Source organism: Oncorhynchus keta, chromosome 24 (genome assembly GCF_023373465.1).
Source record: "Oncorhynchus keta strain PuntledgeMale-10-30-2019 chromosome 24, Oket_V2, whole genome shotgun sequence".
NCBI classification, from domain to species: Eukaryota; Metazoa; Chordata; class Actinopteri; order Salmoniformes; family Salmonidae; genus Oncorhynchus; species Oncorhynchus keta.
Window position 1 is genome coordinate 22,413,453 of NC_068444.1, and position 16,368 is coordinate 22,429,820.

Sequence of the window (16,368 nt, forward strand, 5' to 3'; positions counted from 1 at the left end):
AAATGTGAAAACCGAAAACAGTACCGTGTGGTGTAAAACATAGACACGGAAACAATCACCCACAAAAACACAACCAGGCTACCTAAGTATGATTCCCAATCAGAGACAACTAACGACACCTGCCTCTGATTGAGAACCATACTAGGCCGAACACAGAAAAACAACCTAGACACACAAAACATAGAATGCCCACCCAGCTCAAGTCCTGACCAACACTAAAACAAGGAAAACACAAAAGAACTATGGTCAGAACGTGACAAATCCATTCACCTACTCTGCGTCTCACACAGTGGTTTGAATCAAAAATCTCCCATTTGGACTCCAGGCCAAAGGACAAATTTCCACCGGTCTAATGTCCATTGCTCATGTTTCTTGGGCCAAGCAAGTCTCTTATTCTTATTGGTGTCCTTTAGTAGGGGTTCCTTTGCAGCAATTCGACCATGAAGGCCTGACTCACAGTCTCCTCCACAGTGTCTGTTATTTGAACTCTGTGAAGCATGTTTTTTGGCTGCAATTTCTGAGGCTGGTAACTCAAATAAACCGTATCCTCTGCAGCAGAGGTAACTCTGGGTCTTCCATTCTTGTGGTGGTTGTCATGAGAGTCAGTTTCCTCATAGCGCTTGATGGTTTTTGCGACTGCACTCAAAGTTCTTGAAATGTTCCGTATTGACTGACCATTTCTTAAAGTAATAATGGACTGTCGTTTCTCTTTGCTTATTTGAGCTGTTATTGCCATAATATGAACTTGGTCTTTTCCCAAATAGGGCTATCTTCTGTATACCGCCCTACTTTGTCACAACACTACTGATTGGCTCAAACGCATTGAGAAGAAATACATTCCACAAATGAACTTTTAAGAAGGCACACCTGTTAATTGAAATGCATTCCAGGTGACTACCTCATGAAGCTGGTTGAGAGAATGCCAAGAGTGTGCAAAGCTGTCATCCAAGGCAAAGGGTGGCTATTTGAAAAATGTCAAATCTAAAATATATTTTGATTTGTTTAAACACTTTTTTGGTTACTACATAATTCCATAAGTTTATTTCATCCATATGTGTTATACAATGTGAAAAATAGTACAAATAAATAAAAAGCCTTGAATAAGTAGGTGTTCTAAAACTTTTGACCAGTAGTGAAGGTCCTATTTATAAACTTTTAAAAATAAAAATTACACATCAAATAGACTTACAGTGAGGAAAAATGTAGTCGGCTTGATGATAAATTCAGCCACTATTTATTGTTGAACTCAGCAGGTTTTGTCTGGCTAATAGCCTACACATATAGGCTGCAATATTCAAGGTAAATTCAATTAAGCCTAAATCAAATTAAATCCAACATGAGAGGCTCCCCTGGCCTGTAGGTCCAGGTTGTGGTCCCGACAGTTTTCTATAGTGAGTGTTGCCAACCCAGGCAGTCTGTCCTAAGACATTGTGCATTATATGTCCATTGCGCTGCACACAATTTAAACTTATTCTTGAATGATGAATGCCAAGATCTTCCAGAGATAAGGGGCAGTTAATACTGCAACCACACAACTCAAACGCCGGTTCACCAATATGAATCAAAATCAAAAACTGCTTTATTTGCTCAAGCTCTCCAGAACTGTTGTCCGCTAAATATGATAAACTGTTTGCATCTGCTCATTTATTAGCTGTCCAGTATCTGACCTGTCTTCAGAGCTTCCTATAGGAAATGAAGAATGAGAGGCTCAATTAAAGATGTTGCAGAACTGCTGTATTTGAATAACCACTCCATTCTGCCCAGTTTCCCTGATGTTGCTAAGGTAACTAAGCTGTTTTTAGCATCCCTGTAACTGTCTCTTCTGCGAAGAGATGGTTTTCTAAACTAAAACTTATCAAGAACTACCTAAGACACTTTAGGTTCTTGGTCTGATATGCACTTTTGAACATCTGAGTAACCTCCACTCATTGCACTGGCACCGTCGTAGTCTTGACCACGGCATTTGTGGCCGCTCAATTTTTGATTTTTCAAGACTTGGGGCACTTTTTCAGACACATTCCTGAAGCCCAAGAAACAAACAATTTGCTTCCTAGTACATATGGAAATGAAAAATGACTTTTTAAGGGTTACTGTCAAGATTATTTATTACATAAAAAATGTTTAGGCATCGAAGACTGGCGCATGGGCCCCCAGATCTTGTGCCACCCCCACCTTGTGGGGGCTGCGGAGAGTGTCCGGTATGCCAGTGCATGGGGTCAACCCTCAGTCTGGAGAGCTACTGGGTGTGCAGACTTTTCATCAAGCCCTGCTCAAACACATCAGAGACAGCTTATTAAGGTCCGGTTAAGCAGCTCATTGTAAAATGTGGTTTGTTAGAGGGGGACTGGAATAAAGGCCTGCACACCCATTGGCTCTCCTGGAAAATGATTGATCAGCCTTGATGTATAAACAATGCAACATTACAACCAAATACGTTTCATGCCTTTGTAACAGTATAACTTTAGACCGTCCCCTCGCCCATACCCGGGCGCGAACCAGGGACCCTCTGCACACATCAACAACACCCCTCGAAGCATCGTTACCCATCGCTCCACAAAAGCCACAGAGCAAGGGGAACTACTACTACCGATTGAAACGCTATTTAGTGTGCACCACCGCTAACTAAGCTAGCCGTTTCACCGTGATTGACCTGAATCCCAACTAATACAATGGCGAAGTGAATTGTTCATTTTGTCAAAAAGAATAGTCTAAATTAATCATATGAATCGTTCAAGAAAGTGAATCAACTTTGTATGGCCTTATTTGCTAGTGTCAGTGGAAAGCTTTTCGGGAAATGACTAGCAGACTAAACTCGACTTGAGTTGAGTCCGCTAGGACATGACAAAAATATAAATACATGCTAACAATAGCTAAACAGTTATCTAGAGTACAAGGTATGTTTTGAATTGGCTACCAAGTATGTTTTGAATTGGCTAGTCTGTTCTCTATCATATTTTAAAGGCTACTTGTCTCTCTCTCCTTGAGCAATGCCCCACTCGTCTCGCACTCGCAGGTGATGTGCGCTAACACTCTAAAGTGTCTTTCCAACCCTGGCTGATATTTTGATTTTTATTTAATTGATCAAATATTTATTTTAAATTGTTTCTAAAGAAATTACATTAACAGAAATTATGACTTTAGGAATTGTTTTCTTTACAAAACGTTTCTGCCTGTAGCTGACACAATAACACTAATCTATCCATTAACCAAGGTACCTTTGGGTGTACAGCCATACTAAATAATACCTGCATTGCACATTCAGTGTAAGGAGACCGATTCATAGCATTGTTTGTCAGTTGGCCTCATGTTATGCATGTGGCTAACTCTAAGAGGATACTAAATCATGACACCTGGAGTTACAGACTAAACAGAAGACTGTAGATTGCCCTCTGAGTGCTAATTGTCTGAATCAGAGAGGGCCAGTATACTGACAAATACCTAGTGAGTGGGCGAGTAAGTGAGTGAGTTACTGAGTGAGTTTGTTAGTTAGTGAGTGGGTGAGTGAGTGAGTAAGAGAGTGAGAGAGTGAGTGAGTGAGTTTGTTAGTGAGTGAGTGAGTGAGTGAGTGAGTGAGTGAGTGAGTGAGTGAGTGAGTGAGTGAGTGAGTGAGTGAGTGAGTGAGTGAGTGAGTGAGTGGGTGGGTGAGTGAGTGGGGGGGTGACTTTATTTTCCTCTGTATTCCATTTGAGCCTGGCTGTTTCCTTCAGAATGACTAAGTCCAGGAAGAGAGGTGTTGACGAAGCCTTAATTCAATAAAGAATTAAGCTTTAAATGGGACTTTTCCTGTTAGGAGGTCATGGTGGTGGAGGTGAAAACAGACTGGGTGGGTTTCAAACTCCCAACTCCCAACCACGGGTGGTTGAAGGGTCCTCAGGTCAAGATGGGCACCAAGAACACTGGGCACAGAAACTCCTAGAAAGCCCATGTACTGTAGGTGGTGGCTGTTTAGAGTTGGGTCTACTCAAAGCGTTGGAGACTGATAGCTACCAGAAGAGAACTACTGTCCACAGGGGCAACATAGTTGATAGCTGCCAGGACTACCAGGTGGCGTGGCGAGAATCTGTCTCCTCACCACGCGCTCTCACCACTGGTGTCCCCCAGGGCTCTGTTCTAGGCCCTCTCCTATTCTCGCTATACACCAAGTCACTTGGCTCTGTCATAACCTCACATGGTCTCTCCTATCATTGCTATGCAGACGACACACAATTAATCTTCTCCTTTCCCCCTTCTGATGACCAGGTGGCGAATCGCATCTCTGCATGTCTGGCAGACATATCAGTGTGGATGACGGATCACCACCTCAAGCTGAACCTCGGCAAGACGGAGCTGCTCTTCCTCCCGGGGAAGGACTGCCCGTTCCATGATCTCGCCATCACGGTTGACAACTCCATTGTGTCCTCCTCCCAGAGCGCTAAGAACCTTGGCGTGATCCTGGACAACACCCTGTCGTTCTCAACTAACATCAAGGCGGTGGCCCGTTCCTGTCGGTTCATGCTTTACAACATCCGCAGAGTACGACCCTGCCTCACACAGGAAGCGGCGCAGGTCCTAATCCAGGCACTTGTCATCTCCCGTCTGGATTACTGCAACTCGCTGTTGGCTGGGCTCCCTGCCTGTGCCATTAAACCTCTACAACTCATCCAGAACGCCGCAGCCCGTCTGGTGTTCAACCTTCCCAAGTTCTCTCACGTCACCCCGCTCCTCCGCTCTCTCCACTGGCTTCCAGTTGAAGCTCGCATCCGCTACAAGACCATGGTGCTTGCCTACGGAGCTGTGAGGGGAACGGCACCTCAGTACCTCCAGGCTCTGATCAGGCCCTACACCCAAACAAGGGCACTGCGTTCATCCACCTCTGGCCTGCTCGCCTCCCTACCACTGAGGAAGTACAGTTCCCGCTCAGCCCAGTCAAAACTGTTCGCTGCTCTGGCCCCCCAATGGTGGAACAAACTCCCTCACGACGCCAGGACAGCGGAGTCAATCACCACCTTCCGGAGACACCTGAAACCCCACCTCTTTAAGGAATACCTAGGATAGGATAAAGTAATCCTTCTCACCCCCCTTAAAAGATTTAGATGCACTATTGTAAAGTGGCTGTTCCACTGGATGTCATAAGGTGAATGCACCAATTTGTAAGTCGCTCTGGATAAGAGCGTCTGCTAAATGACTTAAATGTAAATGTAAATGTCCACAGGGGCAACATAGTTGATAGCTGCCAGAAGAGAACTACTGTCCACAGGGGCAACATAGTTGATAGCTACCAGAAGAGAACTACTGTCCACAGGGGCAACATAGTTGATAGCTGCCAGAAGAGAACTACTGTCTACAGGGGAAACATAGTTGATAGCTGTCAGAAGAGAACTACTGTCCACAGGGGCAACATAGTTGATAGCTGTCAGAAGAGAACTACTGTCCACAGGGGCAACATAGTTGATAGCTGTCAGAAGAGAACTACTGTCCACAGGGGCAACATAGTTGATAGCTGTCAGAAGAGAACTACTGTCCACAGGGGCAACATAGTTGATAGCTGTCAGAAGAGAACTACTGTCCACAGGGGCAACATAGTTGATAGCTGCCAGAAGAGAACTACTGTCCACAGGGGAAACATAGTTGATAGCTGCCAGAAGAGAACTACTGTCCACAGGGGAAACATAGTTGATAGCTGCCAGAAGAGAACTACTGTCCACAGGGGCAACATAGTTGATAGCTGCCAGAAGAGAACTACTGTCCACAGGGGCAACATAGTTGATAGCTGTCAGAAGAGAACTACTGTCTATAGGGGAAACATAGTTGATAGCTGTCAGAAGAGAACTACTGTCCACAGGGGAAACATAGTTGATAGCTGCCAGAAGAGAACTACTGTCCACAGGGGCAACATAGTTGATAGCTACCAGAAGAGAACTACTGTCCACAGGGGCAACATAGTTGATAGCTACCAGAAGAGAACTACTGTCCACAGGGGCAACATAGTTGACAGCTGCCAGAAGAGAACTACTGTCCACAGGGGCAACATAGTTGTGCAGCCCAGAGGGAGTCTGGGTTTGTGTGTGGTAAACGACAGTGAGATGAGAGGATAAACAGAGCGCCAGAAACAGGATAAATCAGCACTGGCAGTAAACAACCTGGTATAAACACAGGCTCCATGGCCCCGAACAACACACAACACAACATAAACCCGTTAGAACTTTGACCCAGTTCAGTTGAAAGTTCAGTCTGCTTTGGACTCCCTAAGTCCTGTATCAAGCATCTCAGAGAAGTGTCGGTTTATGATCAGTTTTACATTTAAGATCCCAATGAATAAGATTTCAAGGACGAGGGGATCTGATGTTAGATCAGTAGTCCTACTCTGAGATGATTGATACATAAGGCCCCTGATCCCAAGTCAGATTCTCTTCACTCAAAGTTAGCGTGAGACCGAAATCTGGACTGTACATCTTTATTATTATTTGGGGGGGAAAGTGGGAATAAATTTGGATTGAATCTACTGTCTTGTTACAATGATGTTATGATTTGTCATGGTGATGCATTCTGATAGTCTGTCTGTGTTGTTATTGGTTGACAATGATGCTGTGACTGTCACCGGTAGAAAATAGTTACTTCTGGGAAGGATGTTGATTGGCAGAGGAGAGAGTGGGGTAGTGTTGGCCCAGTCTTACCACAGATATTCTTCTCCCCCCCACAGCCCTTGGGTTAGGGACATACTGGGCTACTGTACCTGGATTTCAGCCCATAACAGAATAGTCATCATTGAACAATTACTGTATTAGTGAGGCAAATGAGTCAAGTTGAGTTCAACTGGGTTGAATATAATTTGACATAATAGAATTCGGATAGCATTGGAATTGGAATGTTGAAATAACAGGATAGCGTTATGGTATACTGTAGGTCTATCATTATAAGCCTGGCCCCAGATCAGTCTGTCATGTTTGGCAAAACAATTACAATAAAGGGACCAAAAAAATCACAAACTGATCTGTCACTAGACGAGGGTAGCAAAATGTGTGTTTTTATTTTATTTAAACTTTATTTAATTAGGCAAGTCAGTTTTAAGAAGAAATTATTATTTACAATGACAGCCTACCGGGGAACAGTGGGTTAACTGCAAAATTCCAGTAACTTTCTGAAAATCCCCAGGGGTTTTCCAGAATTCCAGGATGTTAACAGAATGTTGCAACCCTTAACCAGGCTAGTATGACATGGTGACGTGTAGAGCCTTAGAGTCGGGTTAAGTCTTTCTGTATACAATGTTATTAGGTGCTACCACTAACAGTGTGTGTATGTGTGTGTGCGCGTGTGTGTGTATAGGGGTGTGTATGTGTGTATATGTGTTTGTGTGTATATGTGTTTGTGTGTATGTGAGCACGCATGCGTACGTGCCTGTGTGTATTTGTGTGTGTGTTACCTGTAGATTACTCCATGTTGGTGAAGGAACATGAGGGCAGACGTGACCTCGGCGGCATAGAAGCGAGAGCGCGCCTCGTCAAACTTCCTGGATCGCTGGATCTGGAACATAAGGTCTCCTCCGTTCACGTACTCCATCACAAAGAACAGACGGTCCTGGAGAAGGAGGGAGAGGAGGAGAGACAGAGAGAAAGACAGTAAGACAAGAAGAAGGGTTACATCTTTTTCACCCATGATTAAAACAACCACTACAAAGACCAGATAATAGTTTTACTATGTGTCGCAAAGAATAAAGAGTTAATGATCAGATCGCATTGTGGAAGTAGACTGTTACAAATATCATGTAGCTAGTCAATTCAGCTCAATAAAGATTGAACTGTAGTTCGACAGTGTGACCCTCTGAGTAGAACCAGTATTGCCGATCTGCATTAGAGTATATTAAACAAAACTTAACCCTGAATTAAACCCTCCACACTTCCAGCTTTACAAATAACTGTGATCCTTATGGTCAGCAATCAATACCTGCCTCTAAGGCTAAGCCCCCCAGCCATCCCCACCCGACCCATAGCCCCTATTCTCCAGGCACAGAGAGCTGTCTCTCTGGGAACAACGGTCCCCTTCCTGAATTCCAGCTCCCCATATAGGAAATCAGATTGAGGAGGGCGGGTGGTGGGTATATAAAAAGCCCTCTATATAAGAAAGGAGTGGCCCCATCCGAACCATTGTTTAACGCCACATGGGTCACGAAGCTAGAAGAACCAATGACACATATTCCATCATTCCTATTACAATGGTGCTTAACCCAGCAATCGAGAAAAATACCTTCATTAGATACTCGTCTTCCACTACTGGGAATTTACAGATGGTCCTAGGTAGTATTAAGGCATAAGGAGGATTTCTCCAAATGTTGACACCCCACCTACAGACCTGTATTACTGACACCCCACCTACAGTACTGTATTACTGACACCCCACCTACAGTACTGTATTACTGACACCCCACCTACAGTACTGTATTACTGACACCCCACCTACAGTACTGTATTACTGACACCCTACCTACAGTACTGTATTACTGACACCCCACCTACAGTACTGTATTACTGACACCCCACCTACAGTACTGTATTACTGACACTCCACCTACAGACCTGTATTACTGACACCCCACCTACAGTACTGTATTACTGACACCCCACCTGCAGTACTGTATTACTGACACCCCACCTTCAGTACTATATTACTGACACCCCACCTACAGTACTGTATTACTGACACCCTACCTACAGTACTGTATTACTGACACCCCACCTACAGTACTGTATTACTGACACCCCACCTACAGCACTGTATTACTGACACCCCACCTACAGTACTGTATTACTGACACCCTACCTACAGTACTGTATTACTGACACCCTACCTACAGTACTGTATTACTGACACCCCACCTACAGTACTGTATTACTGACACCCCACCTACAGTACTGTATTACTGACACCCTACCTACAGTACTGTATTACTGACACCCCACCTACAGTACTGTATTACTGACACCCCACCTACAGTACTGTATTACTGACACCCCACCTACAGTACTGTATTACTGACACCCCACCTACAGTTCTGTATTACTGACACCCCACCTACAGTTCTGTATTACTGACACCCCACCTACAGTACTGTATTACTGACACCCCACCTATAGTTCTGTATTACTGACACCCTACCTACAGTACTGTATTACTGACACCCCACCTACAGTTCTGTATTACTGACACCCCACCTACAGTACTGTATTACTGACACCCTACCTACAGTACTGTAGTACTGCACTCTGTGTAGGAGCAGGTCTAGTACTTGCTGATTGAGGAGTCTCAGTCTGGTTATTTACTGAAGGTCATTAAAGGTAATATAATATGTATATATGAGCATGGATTATAGTATAGGATATGATGAGCTGGTTCTCAAACTTCAGCCCTTTCATACATCAGCAGTTGTCACACAGTGTTTGAGAGACACTCGCCCAAAACCCTAAAGAGCAAGCAATGCAAATGGTACACTACCCTCTCACACTGCTAGGGGAATGATAGGCTACCCTCTCACACTGCTAGGGGAATGGTAGGCTACCCTCTCACACTGCTAGGGGAATGGTAGACTACCCTCTCACACTGCTAGGGGAATGGTAGGCTACCCTCTCACACTGCTAGGGGAATGGTAGGCTACCCTCTCACACTGCTAGGGGAATGGTAGACTACACTCTCACACTGCTAGGGGAGTGGTAGACTGCCCTCTCACACTGCTAGGGGAATGGTAGACTACCCTCTCACACCGCTAGGGGAATGGTAGACTGCCCTCTCAAACTGCTAGGGGAATGGTAGACTACCCTCTCACACCGCTAGGGGAATGGTAGACTACCCTCTCACACTGCTAGGGGAATGGTAGACTACCCTCTCACACTGCTAGGGGAATGGTAGACTACCCTCTCACACCGCTAGGGGAATGGTAGACTGCCCTCTCAAACTGCTAGGGGAATGGTAGACTACCCTCTCACACCGCTAGGGGAATGGTAGACTACCCTCTCACACTGCTAGGGGAATGGTAGACTACCCTCTCACACTGCTAGGGGAATGGTAGACTACCCTCTCACACTGCTAGGGGAATGGTAGACTACCCTCTCACACTGCTAGGGGAATGGTAGACTACCCTCTCAAACTGCTAGGGGAATGGTAGATTACCCTCTCAAACTGCTAGGGGAATGGTAGACTACTCTCTCACACTGCTAGGGGAATGGTAGACTACCCTCTCACACTGCTCAGGGAATGGTAGACTACCCTCTCAAACTGCTAGGGGAATGGTAGACTACCCTCTCAAACTGCTAGGGGAATGGTAGATTACCCTCTCACACTGCTAGGGGAATGGTAGACTACCCTCTCACACTGCTCAGGGAATGGTAGACTACCCTCTCAAACTGCTAGGGGAATGGTAGACTACCCTCTCAAACTGCTAGGGGAATGGTAGACTACCCTCTCAAACTGCTAGGGGAATGGTAGACTACCCTCTCAAACTGCTAGGGGAATGGTAGACTACCCTCTCAAACTGCTAGGGGAATGGTAGACTACCCTCTCACACTGCTAGGGGAATGGTAGACTACCCTCTCACACTGCTAGGGGAATGGTAGACTACCCTCTCACACTGCTAGGGGAATGGTAGACTGCCTTCACTTGGTTGTTAATACTACATTCAGGCGGAGATGAGGAGAAGACTACATGTGGTAAAGCATTGTTACAGTGTAAACTGCTTATGGGTGCTGCACTATAGCTGTCCTCTTCTCGTCTCCAACCTAATGTGTGTATGTGTGTGTACATCGGAGTGTTGGATAGAGCAGAAGACACATTTCTGTGTCTTATTCTCCTTCTAGTAAATGCTGTGCTGCAAACGTATGTTCTGTCCAGTAAATGAGTGTTCTTTTTTTTTCAGGACATTGAGAAATTTAGCAATTTAGTTGACTCGTGGTGCTTTCAGTATTTTATCAAAGCTATAAAAACTCTCTGAACAGTTATTCGAACAATTTTTCTCAGCTGAAGCCTTACATTTCCAGCAGTCCACCTCAGCATTTTTTCACATTCTGAAAGCTCATTTAAACAGGATGCTGAAATAGTTTGTTTAAATGTGTCCGAGTCAGACCAAGTCCCACCCAATCAAATGTGAATAAACATTTCCTTCTTCTAATTAAAAAAGGTACAGATACTGGCTTCCCAGCGCCGACACAGAGAAAAGCCCCGATGGCCAGATTACCGCCAAGACCCAAAACAATCTGTGTGTGTGTGTGTGTGTGAAGGGGGGGTGTATTGAACAACCCAATCATGATTTCCTTCAGCTCTATTCAAAGGATATGTTCATAACATTTACAAAGGGAAGGTACATGTTGAGGTTGGTCTGGGCATTAATGGTTTCATTTCATTGCATGTTCTGACAAGCAGTTTCTCAAGACATGAACATTAATATACCCATCAGTATAGTACAGCAAAAAAAGAAAGTCAAATTGAACTTTAATTTCTTTGAGAATTGGTGTTCAATTATTTTGCACCACAGTTTAAGTAATTACAGTAGGAGATTACCACACAGTTCTTTCCCATTAAAAACTAGGCAGCTTTGTGACGCTGATAGCAGCAGGAAATCATTATAATTTCGGTACAGAGCGTATTGTGTGTGGCCCTGGACACAGCTCAAGAATGTTTATCCTTAAGCCCAGTACAGCAGGCTGACCCTGCTCACTGAGACACACTCACTGGCCAGAGGAATACACACACATGCGCACACACACACACACACACACACACACACACACACACACACACACACACACACACACACACACACACACACACACACACACACACACACACACACACACACACACACACACACACACACACCTTCATTAACTGTAAAACATGACTCATGAGAGACACAAACTGATGTAATTAAAGTCTGTAACATAGTCACCCATACACATCCACATGAGGACAGACTCGCACATACTGTACACACACAGGACAATCACTCAACCTCTCACCCGCTCCTACTCATTCTCATTCATAGATTAAGTGCATGCACACACTGACACGCGCACACACACACACACGCACACGCACACGCACACGCACACACACACACACACACACACACACACACACACACACACACACACACACACACACACACACACACACTCAGTACTCCCATTACCCCCAGTCTCCCTCCACAGGCGCTGTGTCCCATTACATGATGAAAAATGTGTTTCACATGAAATGAATCAAGGCAAACTATTCAATTAAAGAACAATACTTTTTTCCTGAGCTGTCAAGTCTGACTCACTGCTCTGATGGAAGCTGAGGTTCTCTCTGTGATACTGAAGAGAATGATGGTGAACTCCATCCGACTGCAGTCCTTCTCTGACTTCTGGACACAAACACATTTGTACAGACATTTTCTCACACAAACTTGCACTGTAAAAAATGCTGGGTAAAAAACTATTTGATTTGGATTGTTTTGGTAACCCAGCGCTGGGTAAATATTGGACAGAACACATGCTGGGTTGTTTTGACCCAGCCAGTTGGGTTGCGTGCATAACCCACCAAGTTGGGTTGTTGGGATTAGCCAAACACGGGTTCATTTAACTGCCAGTTGGGTCTTTTTTACTCTCATGCTGGAGTGACCTAGCAGCTGTTTTTTTAATGTAATCGTTAGGTTATTTTCATGAGGTGTGGCTTATTAGGTGCGTGGCTTTCAGCTAGATCTTATTGGCCACCCGTGAGAACACGGGTGGTCTTACGTTTACATCCTGCAAATTCAAAGTTTCCTTATTATTTTTTACACATTCTTCTATAAAAGTATGATTATTTTAATAAGTTACACCACCTTATTGCCTAATAAGGTACATTATAAACTGAGTGGTTCCAGCCCAGAATGCTGATTGGCTAACAGCCATGGTATATGAGAACATATACCATGGGTTTGATTTGTTCTTAACTGACTTGCCTAGTTAAATAAAGGTAAACAATAAAATAAAAATAGCAATAAGGCACATCGGGGGTTTGTGGTATATGGCCAATATACCATGGCTAATGCATAAGAACAGCCCTTAGCTGTGATATATTGGCCATATACCACAACCCCTCGTGCCTTATTGCTTAAATATACCACCTTATTGTATCCCAACAATGGGATTTACATAGGCTTTTAGAATTCATACACTTCTGTAAGCATCATTGAAGCTACAACAAAAATGTCAATGTTCGACCTTAACGTGATAACTATACAACAGATTAACAGAAATTATATTTACTCTCGTGGGTGAGTAAAGAGAACTAGCCACGCGCCTACTAGCCTAAGCCTTCAGTCTATTGATCTGACCCACTGGGTCATATCTCAATAACCCAGCACCAATAACCCTTTAAAGAAAACAACCCAACAAAGTTACCCAACGCCTGCAACCCAGCAGTTGGGTCAACCAAACAACCCAGCATTTTTCTAGAGTGTGCAGTTCATGCACACACACATGCACTCATGTACAGTAGTACACACACACAGACACACATGCATGAACACCCTTTACCAAGAAGCCAAGAAGCTGTCAATCCCCAGCAGGAGAGAGTGTTCTTTTCTAAGGTCGTCATTAGCTGAGACATTTTTCCCGTTCTGGGGAGGGAGAATAAAAAACAAACAACCTCGTGACGGATCTCTTTACATAAGAAAAATCCCAGCAATCATGACACGCTCTCTCTCCATCTCCCCCTCACCCTCCCTTCTAATCAGAAAGCTCTAAATCAGAGCGTTACATAGTGACTGAGGCTGAAGGGTGAAGCGCAGAGCTCTCAGGTCCGAACACACTTTAAGACACTCACAATCAGCCTGTTCTGCTCTGTGTTTGAACATATAAAAGCTCCACTTCATTTGTCATGTTATTGAACTACATGTTGTGTGCAACTGGAAAATTGTCATGTTTTATTGTCACATTCACTGGATAGGTGCAGTGAAAGGTGTTGTTTTACAGGGTCAGACACACACAGTATTACGTCACCCCTGGAGCATATTAGGGTTAAGTGCCACAATGACAGATGCTTCACCTTGACGGCTCAGGTATTCGGCACAACGCTCTAATTGCTAGGCTACCTTCCGCAGGACCAGACATGGTCAGACTGGGCACAGCTCTGCCCCTACCTGGTTGGTGGGGTGGGTTAGGGGTGAGACTGGGCAAGGTGTCTCCGCTGTAGAGGGTGGACTGGGAGTTGGAGGATTTCAATAAGATGGAGTCGTTAGGTAGTCTGTAACTTGTTTTCCCTTAACTCTGAGCCGGGACCAGTATTTAGTTGTTTCTCACATCAGGGTTGAAGTTAATGCTTCAGGCATGAGTTGATCCTGACACACCACTAGTAACCACCAGAGAAATAGTCTGTTTCATGTCTGTATTATATGTACATTATACTATTAGTTCTAAGATATAAAGGCCCCTCTCTTTGTGTGAAACCCCTTGGCAAAAAATGTTTTTGTTGACAAGGCACTCAAAGTAAAAGACATACATGCTAAACACCCCCACAAAGGCCATAAATAGCAGCCATTTTCCATTTTCTGGAGCAATCAGAAAGTCGTTAATCCTGTCTAAACCCAGCTTGGGCCAAAGACCCCTCCAGGATACACACTGGGACACGGGTATCTCCCACAACAGTTGTATCCGCAACACAAACTTCACACACAGATAGCATGTGTGTGTGTGTGTGTGTGTGTGTGTGTGTGTGTGTGTGTGTGTGTGTGTGTGTGTGTGTGTGTGTGTGTGTGTGTGTGTGTGTGTGTGTGTGTGTGTGTGTGTGTGTGTGTGACTCAAAGATCAACAATCTTGTGGTACACAAAATTGAGTTGGTCAGACAAACCACTGAAATGCACACTTCAAGGTTAAATAATCAAAAACTTTTATGTCCATAAGAGCATTTGTCTTCAGAATACATTGTCAAAGTCCCTCTATGACAGGGGGAATGATTTATGTGAACAATATGATAGCTAGAAAATTAAAAGGAGGAGACAGAGAGCATAGCTAGATAACAAGAAGAGAGAGAGGTGGAGAGATAGAGAGATGATGTACTGTTTAGACAGACAGATGTCCGCCTCTGCTGCTGTGGCTGGAACCCCCCCCCATGGCTGTTCTCCCTAAACACACACACACACACGTTCCCACGTTCCCCGTTGCTGGGGTCAGCCAGGAAGGGCGGAGTCAGGGGGAGGATCCTAATGAGCAAGAAGAGCCACAGAACCTTATAATGGGACACTTGGAAGATGTGAGCATAACCACTGTGTAATAGCGATGTCCCTATATCACCATTCTAAACCATGGGTGAGCAACATTTTTGGCTCGAGGGCCACATCAGGTTTTCAAAGTTCAACAGTGGGCCACACAGATTTTTTGGGGACCGATTTGCTTGTCGAAAACAATTTGCGGCCAGCAAAAGGAGAATTATTTCTAAATATATAGGCCCATTATAATGTATATAAATATATAGGCCCATTATAATGTATATAAATATATAGGCCCATTATAATGTATATACATATGTAGGCCCATTATAATGTATATACATATGTAGGCCCATTATAATGTATATAAATATATAGGCCCATTATAATGTATATAAATATGTAGGCCCATTATAATGTATATAAACATATAGGCCAATTATAATGTATATAAATATATAGGCCCATTATAATGTATATAAATATATAGGCCCATTATAATGTATATAAATATATAGGCCCATTATAATGTATATAAATATATAGGCCCATTATAATGTATATAAATATATAGGCCCATTTTTATGTATATACATATTTTGGCCCATTTTTATGTATATAAATATTTTGGCCCATTATAATGTATATAAATATATAGGCCCATTATAATGTATAGAAATATATAGGCCCATTTTCATTATATACATATTTTGGCCCATTATAATGTATATAAATATATAGGCCCATTATAATATATATAAATATATAGGCCCATTATAATATATATACATATATAGGCCCATTATAATGTATATAAATATATAGGCCCATTATAATGTATATAAATATATAGGCCCATTATAATGTATATAAATATATAGGCCCATTATAATGTATATAAATATATAGGCCCATTATAATGTATATACATATGTAGGCCCATTATAATGTATATACATATGTAGGCCCATTATAATGTATATAAATATATAGGCCCATTATAATGTATATAAATATGTAGGCCCATTATAATGTATATAAACATATAGGCCAATTATAATGTATATAAATATATAGGCCCATTATAATGTATATAAATATATAGGCCCATTATAATGTATATAAATATGTAGGCCCATTATAATGTATATACATATATAGGCCCATTATAATGTATA

At 43.2% G+C, this 16,368-nt stretch overlaps 1 protein-coding gene across 5 annotated transcripts in view; it reads right to left on the reverse strand.

Moving 5' to 3' along the window:
• Nucleotides 1-16,368, reverse strand: part of LOC118357702 (protein kinase C epsilon type-like) — a 170,990-nt gene that overhangs the window by 29,269 nt on the left and 125,353 nt on the right. For all 5 annotated transcript variants that reach the window (XM_052477973.1, XM_052477975.1, XM_052477976.1 and 2 more), the window contains one exon: nt 7,400-7,554. In XM_052477973.1, coding sequence (XP_052333933.1) covers nt 7,400-7,554 — 155 coding nt within the window. The remainder of the gene's footprint in view (nt 1-7,399; nt 7,555-16,368) is intronic.